Source organism: Eriocheir sinensis, chromosome 27, assembly GCF_024679095.1.
Source record: "Eriocheir sinensis breed Jianghai 21 chromosome 27, ASM2467909v1, whole genome shotgun sequence".
NCBI lineage: Eukaryota > Metazoa > Arthropoda > Malacostraca > Decapoda > Varunidae > Eriocheir > Eriocheir sinensis.
Genome location: NC_066535.1, coordinates 9,536,242 through 9,558,580, shown reverse-complemented (window position 1 = coordinate 9,558,580; position 22,339 = coordinate 9,536,242). Strand labels below are relative to the sequence as shown.

General features: G+C 45.2%; 1 protein-coding gene across 3 annotated transcripts in view; it reads left to right on the top strand.

Moving 5' to 3' along the window:
• LOC127004096 (uncharacterized) overlaps positions 1 to 22,339 on the top strand; it is a 147,383-nt gene that overhangs the window by 113,844 nt on the left and 11,200 nt on the right. For all 3 annotated transcript variants that reach the window (XM_050871446.1, XM_050871443.1, XM_050871444.1), the window contains exons 5-10: positions 15,932 to 16,036; positions 18,766 to 18,882; positions 20,026 to 20,118; positions 20,383 to 20,576; positions 21,103 to 21,240; positions 22,104 to 22,192. In XM_050871446.1, coding sequence (XP_050727403.1) covers positions 15,932 to 16,036; positions 18,766 to 18,882; positions 20,026 to 20,118; positions 20,383 to 20,576; positions 21,103 to 21,240; positions 22,104 to 22,192 — 736 coding nt within the window. The remainder of the gene's footprint in view (positions 1 to 15,931; positions 16,037 to 18,765; positions 18,883 to 20,025; positions 20,119 to 20,382; positions 20,577 to 21,102; positions 21,241 to 22,103; positions 22,193 to 22,339) is intronic.

Below are 22,339 nucleotides of genomic sequence, written 5' to 3'. Positions count from 1 at the left end.
CTTATCCTCAGCTTCCTTCCCTCCGAGGTTTGTTTGTGTGTGTGCTCAGTTCAACACGAGCCGACAACACACACACACACACACACACACCTTAAAGAAATTACTCGCAAAAGGGGAAAAAAATCAACTTCGTCCTTTGTTACTTTCGAGGCTTTGCGAGGTGTGTGTGTTCAGGGTCGGGGCGGAGGGAGGAGGAGGAGGAGGAGGAGGAGGAGGGAGAAAGGGAGGAAGGGAAGGTAATATTGAGACCTTGTTGACGGTGCTACTGACACACATATACAGAGAGAGAGAGAGAGAGAGAGAGAGAGAGAGAGAGAATCGAATCTTTTTTTCCCTCATGTTTTCCCCTCCGAACGCCTCACATCACACGCGGGCTTCTCTCTCTCTCTCTCTCTCTCTCTCTCTCTCTCTCTCTCTCTCTCTCTCTCTCTCTCTCTCTCTCTCTCTCTCTTCGCTATGGCTGTTGAAGATCTCTGTGGTGGCGAGGCTTCTGCACCACACACTTCTCCGGCGTCTTGTGAAGGGGGTGAGGGGTGCAGGGATGTGAGACAGGGAGGTTAGGGAAAGAGATGATAGGAAGGGAGGAGAAGCAAGGCGGTGAGACAGGAAAGTGAGGTAGGGAGAAGACGATAGAGGGAGGTGAGGGAAAGAGATGAGAGGAAGGGAGGTAGGGAGAAGACGATAGAGGGAAGTGAGGGAAAGAGATGAGAGGAAGGGAGGTAGGGAGGGAGGTAGGTGTGTGGGTATCTGGACACCTCTCCTCCCGAAACTGACCTCTCTTTCGGCCACCTCTTTTGATTCTTTTTTGCAGGAGCAGCGAGTAGCGGGCTTTTTTTATTATTGTTTCCTTTTTGTGCCCTTGAGCCGTCTCCTTTGTTGTAAAAAAAAAAAAAAGGCAGGGAAGTGAGGTGGGTAGGGAGGATGTGAGTGAGGGGGGTGAGACAGGGAGGGAGGGAGGCAGCGTTTGATATCAGTGTGACGTCACGAGTTGTTTACAAACACGAGCGGAGGCTCCTGCGTCAGCCCAAGAGCCAGGACACGGGCTAGCCATCTCCACGCCTCCTCCGTTGACCCGTCTCGTCGTCGCCTCCGCTATCAGGTTCAGGTTCAAGCTCTGGATGCGAGACAGGCTTTGCAAGGGCCTCTCTAATGTCTGTTGTTCAGTTGTGTGTGTCGGCTTCCCTCTTTCTCTTCTTTCTCTTCTTTCTCTCTTCAGCTTCAATGTCGCGCCGTCAACAAGTCAAGGTGGTGGTGGTGGTTGTGGTGATAGTGGTAGTGGTGGTTGTTGTGACGAAATGGCGAGCTCAGTAAGGCGCCTCTGAGGTACGGTAATGGTTGAGCATGTCCACTGACGTTAGCTACACACACACACACACACACACACACACACACACACACACACACACACACACACACACAGACACACACACGCACACGCACACGCACTCACGGTTCTCCAAACTCGTAGGCGGCATCTGAGTGAGTGTTTGTTTGTCAGACGTAACCAGGATGTTGAATGGACTGACTGACGTAAATGCGAGACCCGGACAATTAGTAACGGGCTTCCTCCTCCTCCTCCTCCTCCTCCTCCTCCTCTTCCTCTCCTTCTTCGTGTGTGTGTGTTGCTGATTCATTCACACACACACACACACACACACACACACACACACACACACACGAGGCGGAGCCAGACCAACACGAGCATGACACAAACCCTGTAGACTGTGTGGGTAGATAAAGATAAAGATAAATTGTAGATAACTTAGTAAATAAAATGTCTTTCCACCTTAATTAACATATCTTAAAGTCTTTCATTAGTCTCTGTCTGTCCTTCTATCCCTACCAGTATATCATTTCTCTCTCTCTCTCTCTCTCTCTCTCTCTCTCTCTCTCTCTCTCTCTCTCTCTCTCTCTCTCTCTCTCTCTCTCTCTCTCTCTCTCTCTCTCTCTCTCTCTCTCTCTCTCTCTCTCTTTATTCCTTTTTTCCCTCCTCCAATCTTCTTTTCTCTTTAATTTATCTCCCACTCTTCCTCCTTCTCTCCCTTCATTTCCCTTCTTCCTTTTCCTTTTTCCTCCTCCAGTCTTCTCATCTATTCCTCCCCCACTCTTTTTCCTTCTCTCCCTTCATTCCCCTTCTTCCTTTTCATCCCGGCTAGTTCAGTAAAGCACAAGCCCCCCCACGAGCCAACCGGACAGGCAGACAGACAGACAACCTTGCAACACTCATCACCACCAGCCGCCCCACCAACACCAGCCGTCAGCATCAAGGTCGGGTGTCGCTGGTCGTTCCACACACCTTGACGCGCGGCCCACTCATTACATACATTCATCAACACCACTTTTCCCGCCCCCTCCCCCTTCTGCCCTTCCCTCCGCCCCCGTCCCTCTCACTTGCCTCTCGCCCCCTCAACCCCTTTCCCACATAGCTATCCTTTCCTGCCTTCCCCGCCCACCTCGCCCCCGCACCTCTCACCTCACGCTACGCCACATGACTCCTTTTTTGTTTTGCTTCACGAGAGGAGGCGAGGCAGAGATCGGTTAGGAAAAAACAGCGTGTAAAAAGAAGCCGGCGAAGCGGATTTTCACGAACAGAAACTGGCAAGAAATAAGAGAAGGATAGAAATTGAATCAGACTCGTATACCTTGAAGAAACATAAGCGTGTATAAAGTGAATCGTATGAATTCGAATCGTATGACTTGAAGGAAGCGTGTGATGGGGATTCTCACTAAGGGGACCTGCAAAGAATACTACAAAAAAGCGTAGTAACAAACTCGTATAAAATGAATAGTATTACCGTATAAATTGGAGCCAGAATAAAGAAGATTTCACACTACCGGGAACTGCAAGTGAACCAAAAAAAAAAAAAAAACCTAACTTTCTTTTCTTTTCTTCCTTAAAGTGTGTTGAGTGAGGGAAACGAAGGAAAACTAGAACACATGTAAAGGCAGCTCCTGAGTTTATGAATTCGTTGCCTTTATGCTGCTCGTGTTTTTCGATTCTGTTCCAGTTTTCCCATAGAGAGAATGAGGAAGAGATAGATAGATAAAGAGAGAGAGAGAGAGAGAGAGAGAGAGAGAGAGAGAGAGAGAGAGAGAGAGAGAGAGAGAGAGAGAGAGAGAGTCCAACACTCGGCATAATCTACTCGTTCCCTATATTAAAAAGACTCACAAAAACATCAAACAAAAACAGGTACACACAAAAAAAAAAAAATCACAGACACGAGACCAGTTTTGGCGTTGCTTCCTGCGGGTCCTTTCCCCTCCCCCCTCCGCTCTGCCACACCCTCCCAACACCTATCTCATCCTCTCATACGTTACCTACTCCTAATATATGAGAGGGGAGGAAAGGACTCACGGGACCCAATGCCAAAACGGTCTCGACAATCGGGTTTCGTATGGTCGAGGTTATAGATGGTTGGTATTATAAGACTCTCGCTTCTTACATCAGCTATTTCTAAAGGTCAAAGAGGGGATCAGTCGGGTTCCAATGAGTGCTTTTTCAGGTTCATGGTACAGAAGAAGACTCACACTGCCACCAGGGTCATAAAACTACCCCTGGAAATGCCCACAACTCCTACGAAAGTGTTGTTAAATGTGTGTTTCCTTAGGTTCATGGTACAGAAGAAGACTCACACTGCCACCAGGGTCATAAAACTACTCCTGGAAATGCACAAAACTCCTACGAAAGCCTTGTCAAATATGTGTTCTTGGGCGGCGAAATTTCTTATAATACGACCCAATATTTCTTCCTACCCTCAAACTGAACTCATAACGTACTGTAGAAATCTGTGTGGGTATGTTACAGCATTTTTTACGTTTAACCCAGACCAGAATACAGTGTCCGATTTCAGTTCTCGTTCCTATTGCCAATCAACGTTTTAGATACATTACTTCCGCCTCTTAACCTAATCGAGTGGTTTTATTTTTATTTTCACATCAAAGGATTCGGCAAAAGGGCAACAAAAAGGGTACACACACACACACACACAATAAAAGCCCGCTACTCGCCGCTCCCACAAAAGTAAAAAATAAAGAGTAGCCAAAAGAGAGGTCAATTTCGGGTGGAGAGGTGTCTTGATATGTCACTGTCTACTAAACGCCACCTTGAGCCGAAGAGTCGCTTGTCCCGCTGACTGACGTGATCGCTTCCCGTGCCTGACAATTACCTGTGCAGCTCCTCAGGTAATACGGCGGGGATGTTTTGTGATGTTGATGCCTGAGGGGAGGAGCAGCAGCGTGAAGTGTCCCCGAGAGGCCCTTCAGAGCTTCAGGATGGGCCGCGCGAGCTGTCTGATCCTCTTGTGTTGATTCAGGGAGAGAGAGAGAGAGAGAGAGAGAGAGAGAGAGAGAGAGAGTCCGAGTCCAACACAAACAGAATCATAACATTTTCCTCAGCATAATCTACTCGTTCCCTATATTAAAAAGACTCACTAAGCATCAAACAAAAACACATACACAAAAAAAAACTAAAAAAAACACACCAATAAAATCACACAAAACCAAACCTTCCATGGCAGGCAGTACGATATATCCTTTTGCATCCCCTTCCCTTAAACTCCATATCGTTCACTTATCTCAACCACGCACGCCACGACGGGAGGGACGAAGGGAAGGGTCACAGAGTCCTATCAGAGAGAGAAAAAGCAGTCCTTCAGCCTCTACTCCCTTCCTCCATACGGGCTTTCGTTTCTTCCTTCATCTTCCCTTCCTCTCGTTCCTTCCTTCATTTTTCCTTCCTCTAGTTTCTTCCTTCTTCATTCATTCTAGCTCCTTCATCCCTCCTTCCCTTTTCTTGTTCCTTTCCTCCTTCCCTACCTCTCGTTTCTTCCTTCATTTTCCCTTCCTCTCGTTCCTTCCTTCATTTTTCCCTCCTAGTTTCTTCCTTCTTCATTCCTTCTAGCTCCTTCATCCCTCCTTCCCTTTTCTTGTTCCTTTCTTCCTTCCCTACCTCTCGTTTCTTCCTTCATTTTCCCTTCCTCTAATTCCTTCCTTCATTTTTCCCTCCTAGTTTCTTCCTTCTTCATTCCTTCTAGCTCCTTCATCCCTCCTTCCCTTTTCTTGTTCCTTTCTTCCTTCCCTACCTCTCGTTTCTTCCTTCATTTTCCCTTCCTCTCGTTCCTTCCTTCATTTTTCCCTCCTAGTTTCTTCCTTCTTCATTCCTTCTAGTTCCTTCATCCCTCCTTCCTTTCTCTAGTTCCTTTCTTCCTCTTTCCTTCCTTCAGTTCATTCATTCCTTCCTTTACCCTCTACTTTCTTCTCTCCTTCCTCTAGTTCCTCCCTTCCTTCAGTCTCAAGTCCCTTCCTTCCTCTTTCTTTCTTCTAGTTTCTTCCTTTCTTTATCCTTCCTCTCCTTCCTTCCTGCTGCAGACGTCCCCGGCCAGGCCTTTGGGGACGTGACGCACACACACAGCTTGCAGGCGAGGCGTAGCTGTTGCACGTAGACTAAAGGACTCGCTCATTCGATGCTAAGTGGGAAAAAGTGGTTTGAAAGGGACTCACTCACCGGACGCAGAGGAGTGTTGTAAATGAGGGTGCTGCAAGGGGGTGGTAGTAGTAGTGAAAGGTGGTGTGTGGAGTCCGGAGAGTTTTTGTGTGTTGGAGTTTGTTTCGTGTTTTGCCGCCCGCTGCCGCCTCCCTTTCCTCCTCCTCCTCCTCTTTGTCCTTGTTGTTTTCCTTGTTCTACTCTTCATCCTAATTCTTCTCTTTTTTATCCTCCTCCTCTTCTTCCTCCTCCTCCTCCTCCTCCTCCTCCTCCTCTTCGTTTCTACTCATCATCCTCAATCTTCTCTCTTTTATCATCCTCCTCTCCTTCATCCTAATCCTCCTCCTCCTTCTCTTCGTCCTTGTTCTCGTGTTTTTTCTACTCATCATCCTTATTCTTCTCTCTTTTATCCTCCTCCTCTTCTTCGTCCTCCTCCTCCTCCTCCTCCTTCTCTTCGTCCTCGTTGTATCGTCCTCCTCTTCTTCGTCCTCCTCCTCCTCCTCTTTGTTTTCTTCATCCTATTCTTTTTCATCCTCCTCCTCCTCCTTCTCTTCGTCCTCGTTGTATCGTCCTCCTCTTCTTCTTCCCCCTCCTCCTTTTCCTCGTTTTCTTCATCCTATTATATTTTTCATCCTTCTCCTCCTTGTTGTCCTGTGCCTGCTTCCTCACCTGTTTGCCCGTCTGCTTACCTGCTTAATGCCTCACTTCCTTCTTTTCTTTCTGCTTGACTACTCTACCTCCTCCCTCACCTGTCTCCCTTCTCTGCCTTTCTACTTGCTCTTCTTTCTGCTTTCCTGCTTGTTTACCTGTCTGCCTACCTGTCAGTCTCTCTGCTTTCATTTCGGTTTTCTAACTTTTCTTCCTTCCTTTTTTTTTCCTGTAATTCTGTTTTTTTGTTCATCTTTTTTCTTACCTGTTTTTTCCCTGTTTTCTTGATTACTTTCTCCCATACCTGTTTACCTGTCCTCGTGCTCACCTGTTTGCCAGCTTGCCTGCCACCCGTTCGACTCCCGCTGGGCTCTCCTCGCCTCCCCCTGGTCTCCATACGTGTTTTTACCTCCCTGTTTGCCTGTGGACGAAGGGGAGAGTAATACCTTCTTTTGTTCCTCCTTTCGGCTGGATTAATGCTGAGTTGGGGGTCGGTCATGTGTGTGTGTGTGTGTGTGTGTGTGTGTGTGTGTGTGTGTGTGTGTGTGTGTGTGTGTGTGTGTGTGTGTTTCTGGCGGTGTATCCATAACCCGTTTAGTTAATGAAAGACGTTGGTAAAAGAAATTAGAAAAAGAATAAAGGTAAAGAGTAAAGGAGGAGGAAGAGGAAGAGTAAAGAAAAAGAATAAAGAGTAGAGAGCAAAGTAAAAGAGATTAGAAAAAGGAGAAAAGGAGAAGAGAAGAAAAGGGCAATATAAAGAAGATTAGAGGCAAAAGGAGGACAAGGAAGAAAGAAAGGGATGCAAAAAGACAGAGATAACGATGATAAATATTTGGGGAGGAATGGAGACAGATAAGAGAGAGAGAGAGAGAGAGAGAGAGAGAGAGAGAGAGAGAGAGAGAGAGAGAGAGAGAGAGAGAGAGAGAGAGAGAGAGAGAGGAGGAGGAGGAGAGAGAGAGAGAGAGGAGGTGGAGATAATAGTGGAGGAAGGAGGAGGAGGAGGAAGGAGTGGTGGTAGGGGGAACTGAAGAGGAAGAAGAAGGAAAGAGGAAAGGTTACTGAAGACGTTGGGAAGTCTCTCTCTCTCTCTCTCTCTCTCTCTCTCTCTCTCTCTCTCTCTCTCTCGTGACGTCACTCGAAACGCTCAATATGGCAAAGTCTGGAAATCGCGTTGCATGGGCCTTCTCTCCTCTCCCGGAAGGGCCCGTCCCATCCTGCAGGAGGCTTAGTGGGAAGACGCGGCAACGGAGCCTTTTTTTGCCGATTATTTCTGTAGAGACCAAACCTTCATCCCTCTAAGACCCGTATCCTCAAACATTTCGAAGGATGGGGTATTGGGAGCTTTCATACACCCACATTTGGTAATTTTTTGTCGAGGTTGTTGTGGTTGGGTAGTTTCATGAGTATCCCTCGAACATCCGTATCCTCGAAGAGTTCTGGGGTGTGGGAGAGAGGCTTTCACACACCCACATATGATAAGCCTTTCTTGGAGGTAGTGGGTGGGTGTTTCCATGGGTAGTTTTATGAGTGTCCCTTGAAAATCCGTATCCTCTAACATTTCTGGGGTGTGGGAGAGAGGCTTTCACACACCCACATATGAAAAGCCTTTTGTAGAGGTAGTGGCTTTGTGTTTTCATGGGTAGTTTTTGTGAGCCTCCCTCTAAAACCCGTATCAAAGTGTTCGTGGAAGTTGTGGGTAGATTTTTACGAGTTTCCCTCTAAGACTCGTATCATCAGATATTTCGGATCTTACTCACCCACGTTGGCTTTCGTAGAGGTTGTCAGTGGGTATTTCCATGGGTAGTAGTTCTGTGAGACAAGTGATAGTTTTGCGGTATGAACGTGAAAAGCCAAAAAAAAAAAAAAAAAAAAGTCTTACTTGGGATGTATTCTATTTCTACTAATTTCTTCTTCGTGGACTTCAAAGCTATAAAATAATCCATGCTAGCTTCCTTTGTTGTGCCATTTCGTCTTCGGGAACTTCAAATTTTCAACAACATTTATCAAGGCTTTCGTGTTAGTATTTCCATGGGTAGTAGTAGTCTCATGAGCCTGGTGACAGTTTGACGAGGCTTCTGCACCATGAACGTGAAAAAAAAGAACCTATATGAAAACCCGACGAATCCCCTTTGTGGCTCTTGGAAGTTGTTGTGAGAGCCGAGAGTGCCTGAGAATACGAGCCTAACAAATACTAAAAAAGCGAAAACCGCGAAATCATGGACTCTTGAGAAGGCAAGGCCAGTCCTCTTTTTAAGTATTTTGTTTATATGAGGGATTCCGGACGGTGTGTTGTCGAGGAGTCAAATCTTACCCTTTTGGCCTCTCTAGGAACACTTTATAATTTCGTTTCGATATTTAGTGTATTGGTTACTTCAGTTTGTTTATTATTTATTCATCTACGACTTTATTTGTTCGTTTATCGTTCCTTAGACCCTCGCAAGTAATGAATATGAAGTCTCGCAGTGAACTGTGAAGACTGAGGAAGACAAGACCAGTACTTCACGACCTCGAAAGTGAGAGAGAGAGAGAGAGAGAGAGAGAGAGAGAGAGAGAGAGAGAGAGAGAGAGAGAGAGAGAGAGAGAGAGAAGCTTGCATTTCCTCACAGTCAGGAACACACTTATAAGAAGGAAATGCCAGTAGCTGACGCCATAAGTAGACTACAAGACAAAAATAGAAGCTAACATGCCCTGTCTGAAAGTTTGAAGTCCCTGAAGAAGAGGAGATAAGAGGAGATAGGAAGTTAAAATGCAATCCCTTGAAGATTTGAAGTTCCCGAAGAAGAGGAGATAAGAGGAGATAGGAAGTTAAAATGCAATCCCTTGAAGATTTGAAGTTCCCGAAGAAGAGGAGATAAGACGAGATGGGAAGTTAAAATGCAATCCCTTGAAGATTTGAAGTCCCCGAAGAAGAGGAGATAAGACGAGATAGGAAGATAAGATGCAATCCCTTGAAGATTTGAAGGCCCCGAAGAAGAGGAGATAAGACGAGATAGGAAGATAAGATGCAATCCCTTGAAGATTTGAAGGCCCCGAAGAAGAGGAGATAAGACGAGATAGGAAGATAAGATGCAATCCCTTGAAGATTTGAGGTCCCCGAAGAAGAGGAGATAAGACGAGATAGGAAGATAAGATGCAATCCCTTGAAGATTTGAGGTCCCCGAAGAAGAGGAGATAAGACGAGATAGGAAGATAAGATGCAATCCCTTGAAGATTTGAAGGCCCCGAAGAAGAGGAGATAGGAAGATAAGATGCAATCCCTTGAAGATTTGAAGGCCCCGAAGAAGAGGAGATAAGAGGAGATAGGAAGTTAAGATGCAATCCCTTGAAGATTTGAAGTCCCCGAAGAAGAGGAGATAAGACGAGATAGGAAGATAAGATGCAATCCCTTGAAGATTTGAAGGCCCCGAAGAAGAGGAGATAAGACGAGATAATAAGTTAAGATGCAATCCCTTGAAGATTTGAAGGCCCCGAAGAAGAGGAGATAAGACGAGATAATAAGTTAAAATGCAATCCCTTGAAGATTTGAAGTCCCCGAAGAAGAGGAGATAAGACGAGATAGGAAGATAAGATGCAATCCCTTGAAGATTTGAAGTCCCCGAAGAAGAGGAGATAAGACGAGATAGGAAGATAAGATGCAATCCCTTGAAGATTTGAAGTCCCCGAAGAAGAGGAGATAAGACGAGATAGGAAGATAAGATGCAATCCCTTGAAGATTTGAGGTCCCCGTAGAAGAGGAGATAAGACGAGATAGGAAGTTAAGATGCAATCCCTTGAAGATTTGAGGTCCCCGTAGAAGAGGAGATAAGACGAGATAGGAAGTTAAGATGCAATCCCTTGAAGATTTGAAGTCCCCGAAAACGAAGCAGGACAAAAAAGGGAAGCTGACATACATTATTTTATACAGTTTTGAAATCCATAATGAAGAATAAAAATAGTAGAATACATCTCAAGTACACTTGCAAGACCTCTTTTTTTTCTTTTTTTTTTTACTGACGTACATAATTACTTTTTACTTACTTTTCTTTTGCTTACTTTACTTATTTACTTACCTACTTATTTATTTACTCGCCCTTAGTGGAAGACTTTGCGCAGATTCCCTCTACACACACACACACACACACACACACACACACACACACACACACACACACACACACAAGCTCCATACTCACTGGCTTTGGAACTCTCATTTGTTTATTTATTTTCCACATTCACACAAACACACACACACACAATAAAAAGTAACGCACGCATGATTTTTTTTTTTTGTGTGTGTGTTAATTGCTTTTTCCCTCCGGCTCTTCCATTTTTGTTAAGTTCGTTTTCCTGATGATTAGCGAGACAAAGAAAAAAATGTGAAAGAAAAATATACACCCACAAAATATGCAAAGTTAATTTAGAAACGCCGCTAAGAAAATAAGGAAGAGAGAGAGAGAGAGAGAGAGAGAGAGAGAGAGAGAGAGAGAGAGAGAGAGAGAGAGAGAGAGAGAGAGAGAGAGAGAGAGAGAGAGAGAGAGAGACGCGCACACACACACACACACACACACACACACACACACACACACACACACACACGTTTTTTTTCTCATTCTTCCATTTATTCTTTGCCATTTCTTTTCCTCCTCGTTCTTTCTAACTTTCCTTTTCTTTCTTTTTTACCTCTTTATAATTTCCTCTCCCTTTCCTTCTCGTTCATTCGCCCTTTCCTTTCCCTTTCTTTCCTTTCTTCCACTTCATGATTTCCTCTTCCTTTCCTTCCCGTTCTTTATCCCTTTCCTTTTCCCTTTCTCTCCTTTCTACTACTTCATAATTTATTTTTCCTTCCCGTTCTTTCGTCCTTTTCTTTCCCTCTCTTTCCTTTCCACCACTTCACAATTTCCTCTTTCTTATACACACACACACACACACACACACACACACACACACACACGCATATATTTATTTATTTATTTCCCTCCTTCCTGTTTGTTTATTCATTCATTTGCTTATCTCCTCGCATATTTACGGGAATCAAAGTATGCGGCTATTTATACACGCTTGTTTATTTATATCCGTGTGGTGCTTTTTGTTGCCTGCGCCAAGACGTCGCCGCGGCACCACGCTGGAGATCCCTAGAGGCGGCACGCAGCATCCCTATAAGAACTGAGATCGAGAGGAAAGAACCGGGGGATGAAAGTGGGAGGAAAGTGCATCTCTGTCTAGTTTCCCCTTCTTTCCTTCTTCACCTCCTCCACTTCCCCTCCTCCTCCTCCTCCTCGTCCTGCTCCTCCTCCTTCAACTCCTCCTCCTCCACCTCCTTCCTTAAGAACTAAGATCGAGAGGAAAGAACCAGGGGATGAGAGAGATAGAAAAATGCATCTCTGTCTAGTTTCCCCTTCTTTCTTTATTTACCTCCTCCTCTTCCCCCCCTCCTCCTCCTCCTCCTCGTCCTGCTCCTCCTCCTTCAACTCCTCCTCCTCCACCTCCTTCCTTAAGAACTAAGATCGAGAGGAAAGAACCAGAGGATGAGAGAGTGAGGAAAATGCATCTCTGTCTAGTTTCCCCTTCTTTCTTTATTTACCTCCTCCTCTTCCCCCTCCTCCTCCTCCTTCCTTAAGAACCAAGATCAAGAGAAGAGAACCCAAGAACCAGGAGATGAAAGAGTGAGGAAAGTACATCTCTATCTTGCTTCCCCTTCTTTCCTTCTTTACCTCCTCCTCCTCCTCCTCCTCCTCCTCCTTCCTTAAGAACCAAGATCAAGAGAAGAGAACCCAAGAACCAGGGGATGAAAGAGTGAGGAAAGTGCATCTCTATCTAGCTTCCCCTTCTTTCCTTCTTCACCTCCTCCTCTTCCCCCTCCTCCTTCTCCTCCTCCTCCTCCTTCCCTAAGAACCAAGATCAAGAGAAGAGAACCCAAGAACCAGGGGATGAAAGAGTGAGGAAAGTGCATCTCTATCTAGCTTCCCCTTCTTTCCTTCTTTACGTCCTCCTCCTCCTCCTCCTCCTCCTTCCTTCTCCTCCTCCTCCTCCTTCCCTAAGAACCAAGATCGAGGGAAGAGAACCCAAGAACCAGGGGATGAAAGAGTGAGGAAAGTGTATCTCCAGCCTCCTCTTCCTCCTTCTTTACCTCCTCCTCCTCCTTCTCCTCCTCCTCCTCCTCTCTTTTCTATCCGCTGCTTGACGTCATAAGATCTCTCGGTTATTCCATTATGCCGAACACGTGTGCCGCCCCGCCAGCAGCCACCCAGCCGGCCAACCAGCCTCCCGCGGCCCAGCTGTGAGCGTGCCGCCGGACAGATGCTGGATGCTGGTAAAGGAGGAGGAGGAGTGAGAAGAAGCAGTAGTAGTAGTAGGAGTAGTAAAAGAAGAAGAAAAAAGAGAAAAAGAAGAAGAAGAAGAAGAAGAAGAAGAAGAAGAAGAAGAAGAAGACAACAACAACAACAACAACAACAACAACAACAACAACAACAACAACAACAACAACAAGAATTAGCATAGTAGAAGAAGAACAAGAGGAAAGAACAAGAAGACCAAGAAGAAAGAACAAGAAGACCAAGAAGAAAGAACAAGAACAAAAAAGAAGAAATAGAAAAGGAAGAAGTAGAAGGGAGAGGAGGAGGAGGAGGAGGAAGAGGAGGAGGGGGATAGGAGGATAAATAAAAAAAATAAAGAAAGAATTAGACTTAACGAGAGAGAGAGAGAGAGAGAGAGAGAGAGAGAGAGAGAGAGAGAGAGAGAGAGAGAGAGAGAGAGAGAGAGAGAGAGAGAGAGAGAGAGAGAGAGAGAGAGAGAGAGAGAGAGAGAGAGAGAGAGAGAGAGAGAGAGAGAGAGAGAGAGAGAGAGAGAGAGAGAGAGAGCGAGAGAGAGAGAGAGAGAGAGAGAGAGAGAGAGAGAGAGAGAGAGAGAGAGAGAGAGAGAGAGAGAGAGAGATAGGAGCTAGGCGCGTGCAAACTCTTATCAGGCCATTTTCACAGCGGGGACACGGGCCATGAGACACGTGGCCGCCCGCGCGTGGCCGTCGTGCTGTGGGCGGCCCCGGAGCCCCGCGGCGCCGGACTGAGAGACGCAGAACGCCCCGCGGGGAAAAGTGGGGGGAAGATGAGGGAATAAAACGCGCGGTGATTTTCCATCTTCTAATCTGTGTGTGGGAGGGGGGGAGTTTATCTTTCGCGTGTGTGGGTGTGGGTGTGGGTGTGGGTGGGTGGGTGTGGGTGTGGATGGGTGTGTGAGTGGGTGGGTGTGGGTGTGGGTGTGTGTGTGCGTGGGTGGGTGGGAGGATTTTTTTTTTTTTTGTGTGTGTGTGTGTGTGTGTTTGTGGGTGATTTTTTGTGTGTATCTGTTTGTGTGTGAAGGGATTCTCTGTTTGTATGTGTGTGTGTTTGTGTGTTTGTGTGTGGGGGAATTTTATTGTCTGTGTGTAGGGGTGGGTGGGGTGAAGGTGTTTTTTTTTTGTGTGTGTGAGTGTGTGTGTGTGCGTGTTTGTGTGTGGGGGGATTTTTATTTGTGTGTGAGGGAGGATTTTTTTGTACTTATGTGTGTGTTTGTGTGTGGGGGGATTTTTATTTGTGAGGGGGGATTTTTTTGTACTTATGTGTGTGTTTGTGTGTGGGGGGATTTTTATTTGTGTGTGAGGGGGGATTTTTTTGTACTTATGTGTGTGTTTGTGTGTGGGGGGATTTTTTTTTCTTTTTTTTTTTTTTTACATGTGTGTTTGTGTGCGGGGATTTTTTTTGTATGAATGAGGGTGGAATTTTTTATTGTATGTGTGTGTTTGTGTGTGGGTGGGGTGGGTGGGATTTTTCTTTTTCCACTTTACTCCTCTAATTTTACTCTTTTCTAGCTATACTCTTTTTCCACTTCTACTTCTTTCTAATTTTACTCTTTTCCAATTTTACTCTTCTCCAGCTCCACTCCTTTCTAATTTTACTCTTTTCCAATTTTACTGTTTTTCTACTTCTCCTCCTTTCTAATTTTACTCTTTTCCAATTTTACTCTTTTCCAATTTTACTCTTTTCCAATTTTACTCTTTTCCTCCTCCACTCCTTTCCAATTTTACTCTTTTCCAATTTTGCTCTCAATTTTATGCGTTCCAGTATTGTACGTTTACAATTTAACACGTTCTCAATTACGATGTTACGTCTGTCCCTTGGTTTCTTTCCGATGGCGCACTCTCACTTTGATACGCAGGAGGTGGCGTCACAGAAGGTATCAATGTCCAGACAGGAGGAGGAGGAGGAGGAGGAGGAGGAGGAGCTCAGGAGGTGGCATCGCTGGAGGTATCAGTGACCAGACAGAGGAGAAGAAGGAGGATGAGAAGGGGAAGGACCAGGAGAAGGAGGAGGAGGAAAAGGAGGAGGAGGAGGAAGAGGAAGAGGAGGTGATGGTGATGCATAGCCTTCGTTGTCGCCATTAGATCGATTTTCAGGCTGGAAACGACTCCCTCACCGCCCATACCCGCCCATCACCTCCGTCCGTCTTCTTCCTCGTCCGCCTTCCTCCGTCTTCCTCGCTCAGGCCACCACCGCGACACCCAGCGACTTCGACTTCCTCCCGCCCTTGTGGAGTCGAGCTCATCTGCTACAGGGGGGTCGCGGGGCACCGGCAAACTCAATAGGTGAAATCAGAGCCATAGAATAAGAGGGTTTGACCAGCTTCATCACATTGACAAGGCTTTCGTAGGCGTTTTGGGCATTTCCAGGGGTAGTTTAATGATTCTGGTGGTAGTTTGACCCTTCTTCTGTACCATGAACTTAAAGAAACACTCATTGATTCTGATACAGTATTGTTTTAGGGAGAGATTATTGATAGTAATAGAGAGAAAAGAGAGTACAGCAGAGAAGTGGGAGTAGTCGAAAGATTAGAGAGTTCGGCGCCCAAGCACACACAAGGCTTTCGTAGGAGTTGTGGGGGGCATTTCCAGGTGTAGTTTTATGACCCTGGTGGTAGTTTGACCCTTCTTCTGTACCATGAACCTTAAAAAATCACTCTTAGAACCCGACTGATCTCCTGTTTGGCCTTTGCAAGTACTAGTAGTTGATGTGAGAGGTGGAGGCGTCTGAGTTATACCGACCTATGGCTTGAGGTGAAAGGTGACCCCCGTGTGGCCCTTCAAGCTGCTTTCTCTCCTCCCTCTAAGCACACATATTTGACAAGGCTTTCGTAGGAGTTGTGTGGTGGGCATTTCCAGGAGCAGTTTCATGACCCTGGTGGTAGTCTGACCCTTCTTCTGTACAATGAACCTTAAAAAACACTCATTAGAACTCTCCTATTCAGTGTGTCATATTCTTAAAAAGTTTCGGCGCCCAAGCACACACAAGGCTTTCGTAGGAGTTGTGTGGTAGGCATTTCCATGGGTAGTTTCATGACCCTGGTGGTAGTTTGACCCTTCTTCTGTACCATGAACCTAATAAAACACTCTTAGAACCCGACTGATCTCCTCTTTGACATTTGGAAATAGTTGATGTGAGAGGTGGAGGCGTCTGACAATCCCGCCCTATGGCTTTGGGTTAAATATGACTCCGCGTGGCCCTTGAAGTTGTTTTTTATCCTTCTTCTAAGCACACATATTTGACAAGGCTTTCGTAGTTGTGTGGTGGGCATTTCCAGGGGGTAGTTTTATGACCCTGGTGGTAGTTTGACCCTTCTTCTGTACCATGAACCTAATAAAACACTCTTAGAACCAGACTAATCTCCTGTTTGGCCTTTGGAAATACTAGTAGTTGATGTGAGGGGTGGAGGCGTCTGACAATCCCGACTTATGGCTCTGGGTGAAATTTGACTCCGCGTGACCCTTCAAGTTGTTGTTTTTTTCTCCTCCCTCAGGTGCCGGAGATCCACGCCATCCACGAGAGATTCCTGGAAGAGCTGAGACAACGGCAGGAAGCGCGCGATGCCAGCCTGTGTGTGGGCGACCTCCTGCTGCAGATGGTGAGAGAGAGAGAGAGAGAGAGAGAGAGAGAGAGAGAGAGAGAGAGAGAGAGAGAGAGAGAGAGAGAGAGAGAGAGAGAGAGAGAGAGAGAGAGAGAGAGAGAGAGAGAGAGAGAGAGAGAGAGAGAGAGAGAGAGAGAGAGAGAGAGAGAGAGAGAGAGAGAGAGAGAGAGAGAGAGAGAGAGAGAGAGAGAGAGAGAGAGAGAGAGAGAGAGAGAGAGAGAGAGAGAGAGAGAGAGAGAGAGAGAGAGAGTATATTTGTGAGGTCCTGGAGTCCTAGTGTCGAAAGGGGAGGACGGGAGCGAGAAGAGAATGAATGTCAAGGTCAGAGCGGTGTGCCTCTAGATGGAAATGTCTACGGTGTTTCTCTTCCCCGTTTGAGTACCAGGCAGCGGACTCCCCAAGCATTCTCCTTCTCTAGACTCGTTGTGGCGCTCCGTGGAAGTGTACATCGCCTGGGTATAGAGAAAGGAAGGGCAATTTATTTGATTTTAAGGCGTGGTGCTGAAAATTACACACGGTCAGATGAAGGAGAGGAATAAAAACGAAATAAATAAGACAGTGAAGGAAAGAGGGGAATGAGTAGGAGTGAAGAAAGATGGAGAGGATAGGAAAAGGAAGAAATGAGACGGTGTAGAAGGAGAAAGGTGAATGAGGGAGAGTGAAGAAAGATGGAGAGGAAAGGAAAAGGAAAAAATGAGACGGTGTAGAAGGAGAAAGGGGAATGAGGGAGAGTAAAGAAAGATGGAGAGGAGAGGAAAAGGAAGAAATGAGACGGTGTAGACGAAAAAAGGGAATGAGGGAGAGTGAAGTTAGATGGAGAGGAAAGGAAAAGGGGTAGATGAGGAAAGGGAATGAGAGAGAGTTAAGAAAGATGGAGAGGAAAGGAAAAGGAAGAAATGAGACGGTGTAGAAGGAGAAAGGGGAATGAGGGAGAGTGAGGAAAGATGGAGAGGAAAGGAAAAGGGGTAAATTAGACGGTGTAGAAGGAGAAAAGGGGAATGAGGGAGTGAAGAAAGATGGAGAGGAAAGGAAAAGGAAGAAATGAGACGGTGTAGAAGGAGAAAGGGGAATGAGGGAGAGTGAGGAAAGATGGAGAGGAAAGGAAAAGGAAGAAATGAGACGGTGTAGAAGGATAAAGGGGAATGAGGGAGAGTGAGGAAAGATGGAGAGGAAAGGAAAAGGAAGAAATGAGACGGTGTAGAAGGAGAAAGGGGAATGAGGGAGAGTGAGGAAAGATGGAGAGGAAAGGAAAAGGAAGAAATGAGACGGTGTAGAAGGAGAAAGGGGAATGAGGGAGAGTGAGGAAAGATGGAGAGGAAAGGAAAAGGAAGAAATGAGACGGTGTAGAAGGAGAAAGGGGAATGCGTAGGAGTGAATAAAGATGGAGAGGAAAGGAAAAGGGGTAAATGAGACGGTGTTCAAGGAGAAAAGGGGAATGAGAGAGAGTAAAGAAAGGTGGAAAGGAAAAGGGAGAAATGAGACGGTGTACAAGGAGAAAAGGGGAATGAGGGAGTGAAGAAAGATGGAGAGGAAAGGAAAAGGAAGAGATGAGACGGTGTAGAAGGAGAAAGGGAAATGAGGGAGAGTGAAGAAAAATGGAGTGGAAAGGAAAAGGAAGAAATGAGACGGTGTAGAAGGAGAAAGGGGAATGAGGGAGAGTGAAGAAAGATGGAGAGGAAAGGAAAAGGAAGAAATGAGACGGTGTAGAAGGAGAAAGGGGAATGAGGGAGAGTGAGGAAAGATGGAGAGGAAAGGAAAAGGAAGAAATGAGATGGTGTAGAAGGAGAAAGGGGAATGAGGGAGAGTGAGGAAAGATGGAGAGGAAAGGAAAAGGAAGAAATGAGACGGTGTAGAAGGAGAAAGGGGAATGCGTAGGAGTGAATAAAGATGGAGAGGAAAGGAAAAGGGGTAAATGAGACGGTGTTCAAGGAGAAAAGGGGAATGAGAGAGAGTAAAGAAAGGTGGAAAGGAAAAGGGAGAAATGAGACGGTGTACAAGGAGAAAAGGGGAATGAGGGAGTGAAGAAAGATGGAGAGGAAAGGAAAAGGAAGAGATGAGACGGTGTAGAAGGAGAAAGGGAAATGAGGGAGAGTGAAGAAAAATGGAGTGGAAAGGAAAAGGAAGAAATGAGACGGTGTAGAAGGAGAAAGGGGAATGAGTAGGAGTGAATAAAGATGGAGAGGAAAGGAAAAGGAAGAGATGAGACGGTGTAGAAGGAGAAAAGGGGAATGAGTAGGAGTGAATAAAGATGGAGAGGAAAGGAAAAGGGGTAAATGAGATGGTGTAGAAGGAGAAAAGGGGAATGAGGGAGTAAAGAAAGGAGGAAGAGAAAGCTTGTGAAGATTAGATAGATTTATGGATGGTGAGGCCAGGTGGGGTTTGGGTTCATAGGAGCTGCCTTGCATAGGTTTATTCACCGGGTTTTTACAGTCCCTTTGTAGTCGTATGTTCTAATGTGTGTGTGTGTGTGTGTGTGTATACCTCCTCTTCCCAGTTTGAATCTTCATCTGATATTCTTGACTATCTCTTTCGTTCTCTCCGTCTCTTCATTTTTCAGGAGTTTTTTTTCCACTCCTTGGTGCAATATCTATGCAGCATCCTTATCCATTATTCATCCTTTCTTCCTCCCTTTGTTGTTGAGTAGGTTTTTACTATACTATGTCCTCCATTATTCGGTTTCTTCCTCCCTTTGATGTTGAAAAGGTAATGAATGATGTCTTTCCCAGGTGAATGACCCCAACGTGCTGGACAGCTACACGGCCTTCACCAACAACTGGAAGACTGCGCAGGAGGCCACCAAGGCAGCGTCCCAGGCCAAGCCAGCCTTCAAACACTTCTTGGTGGTGAGTGCCGCTGCCCATGGCCCCGACACATGCCTACACACACACACACACACACACACACACACACACACACACACACACACACACATGTGATTGCACTGATCTGCCACCATGATAACATGAAATAAATGTTTAAAGAATTGGGAATCATATGACAAACACAAATTGCTAATACCAGGTGGAGGGACAGAAGAAAGCATTATAAATAGTGAAAGAAAGGAAGCAAAGAAATTTTTTCTCAAACACAGCCATTAAGACTGCAAAAAGTTGACATGTAAGTGCAGTGTATGCAGTTTTTAAAACATTTGAAAAAAGTAATTTTAAAGTTGATTAATGCAGCTAAAGGAAGATCAGTCCTTTTAAAATAAATTATATAAAGTTTCACACTACTATTATGCCCTGGTGCTCCATCTCTGCCAACACAGTGTTGCCAAAGGCAGCTCCACTTGGCACCTTACATAGTTTACTGACTGAACGCTCCGTAAAGTACAAAGCAGAGAAATTATCTTGCTAGAACACATAGTCAGAGCAGTATTTTTATCATGCATGTCACAAAGGTTAAAATGATACTCAGGATATTTTTATATATGTTAATTTTGTCGGAAGAATTATCCTTGCAGAATACCCAATTGTACCGGCACTCAAATTTTTTATTTTTAAATTACTGCTGTTGAGAATAGTGATAATGGTAAAGGCAAACTTGAATTCCCTCAGCATTCATCTCCATTTCTTTGGCTCTTGAGGCTCTGTAACTCTGTAAGGCTATCATATTTAGAGAAATATGTATGAATTATGTATGACATGATGCAAACCAAACCTTTCCCTTATGAGTTATCTAAATATCAGTACCTCACACATGTGGTAAGAACCATCACCCCGGAACACAGGACAAGACTGACCTCCAGGTTACCACATTTTATCTTCCTCAGCTTTCCTCAGGTAGCCATTTACTGATCAGCCTGATAAGGGAGGATGAACAAGTGGGTGGGCTGTGTGCTGACTGCCCTGCTTGGGATCGAACCCAGGCCTGCAGATTCACAGCTAGGCTTGCTAATGACTGCAGCACGGATGAAGTAAGGAAAAGGATGGTGTACAGTGCTGCTGGCACAACGACACTTTCCTTAAGTCAGTGTTCTCTTGCAGGCCCGTGCCCGGGAGCATCAGGGGAAGCTAGACTTGAAGGCTCTCCTGATCAAACCTGTTCAGCGCTTCCCCCAGTATGAGTTATTGCTCAAGGTAAGTCTTAACTCATTTGTACAGTGGAGGGATAAAACATTAAGGTACCATTCTATAATTTGTACTTTGAAATTTCATTTGGCAAATGCTTTAAGAAAATGGACGTAAAGTTTTTGCATCTACAGAACACTATGTCAAAGATCGTTGAGCTTTCAAGAAAACAGAGAATTTTAGTTTTTCACATCCTCTCAGTGTAGGTCTCTGTGTACAAATAATTTTATTTTCTCCAGCACTGAACTTTAATCTTGCAACACCTTTGAACAGCGCATGCTGAAGCACACCAGCAGGGAGCACCCAGACCATGCCCTGCTGACGGAGACCATCGGGGTGGTGCAGCAGGTGGCCAGCAGGATCAATGCCGTGGAGCAGGAGGCCCTCCAGCATGAGCAGCAGCAACTGTTCCTCAAGGAGCTGGAGAACAGCATCGAGGGCCTCGTGGGGTTGGTCCAGCCTGACAGGTGAGGGAGCAGCCAGGGCCACAAAAAGGCTACGCACATCTAATTAGTTTCCAAGCATTAGCGCCATGCTACACTGTCTCTTTTAAGCTTATTCATTTAGGTAGTACTCATTAAATGTATTAGACTACTTGCAACAGACAGCAAACAAATGTTATGAGGCGGACACCCTAGCAATGAGCCAAAGAGTACCCCGTGGCCTAAGGCCTTTTGGAGTCTTTATCCAAGTCTCAGATTAGTAGGTACACTTTTTACACACTGATGTAGGAACAACTGTGATGTCAAGGGGGCACAAGACAGGGTGATGGCAAGTGCAGTGAGTCCAAACAGCTACACATTGCATTGGCACTCACTTTTGTCTCATTAGCCCTTGATACTGTGGTGGCTAAAAACCCATTACCCTGGGACAAAGACTAAAACCTTCATCTATTCAAATCTCATCCATGTCCACCTCTGCTGTGGGTCAAGTAATCATTTTATAATATACAAGCTAGGATTACACGTTATCTGATGCCATGTGTGCCCGTAGGACCTTCATCCGCCACGACCTGGTTACAATGCAGTCCCGGCTGGTCACCCGCAAGGAGCGCTGCCTCTTCCTCTTCTCTGACCTCCTCGTCATCACAGCCATCAAGAGGCGGTCAGCCACCATAAGGAAAGGATCAAGGTAAGCTTACTTATCATGACGGTTATTAAGAAATACTCTAATGATAGAACAGCAAAGATTGGAAATGTGGCTTTATAGTGAGATGTAGAGGAAGTAAATGAAAATGTTGTCTGGTGAATATGTGAAAAAAGGACATTTGGCCTTGTCAGGTATATTTTCCAGTGCAAAAAGATTCACAGGTATTCATCACGGAGGGCTGGGCAGGGAGAGCTAATCAGTCTACTAGATTACATAATACTAAATGATAGGATAAGGAAGGATGTCTGAGATACAAAAGTTTTGAGGGGAATATGATACAAAAATTATGACTAGAGAAAATCAAAGTGGCGCAGACATATTTTTAAGGAGCGGTAATGCAACTTCCCATTTGTAGTAAGGAATAGCTAAATAGAGATGGAACAGAGGAACCTTAACATAAAAAAAGGTGATGAGATGAATGAGGAGAACAGCGTGCCTGACACACAACAAAGCTTGAAATTAAAATTGGTCCCATGAAGGATGAGGAATATGGAAAGACTTGGCAAACCAGTACACTTGAGGCCAATAAATAGCCAGTCAGGCACAGGGACATGATTTATAGCTTAACTTGAAAGTCACCTCATGTTTGTTGAGTCAAGGGCTCAGTCTTTAGCACCCGTCACCTTCAAGAGTGCTCTGATGATACCATGATTAAATAATATCTCAGTGATCACATTTCATGAGATGTTAAATACAGTTAGAATAGAATCCCAAACATAGTGGCTACCTAATATGCTTATAATAATATTATATTCATCCTCTAATTCCCTTTTATTATAAACATGTAATAAAATTAGACTTTTTTATTGATTGCATATTAATTTTTTCTTCTTTTCCTTCCACAGTTTACCTCTTACACTATTGAATCCTGTTGAGTCCAACAAGTTCAAGCTCTCTAAATTCATTCCACTAGATGACTTGGACATAGCTAGGTGTAAGTATGCATCATGGTTTCCCTTGTCAAGGGCAAAACTATAGGGAATAATGGGGTGCACACGTCCTCATTGGCACGGAGCCTCAACCTCCAGCTGACCCCCAACAAATTTCTTGTGTATAATGTATTAGTTCCCTCCTTAACACA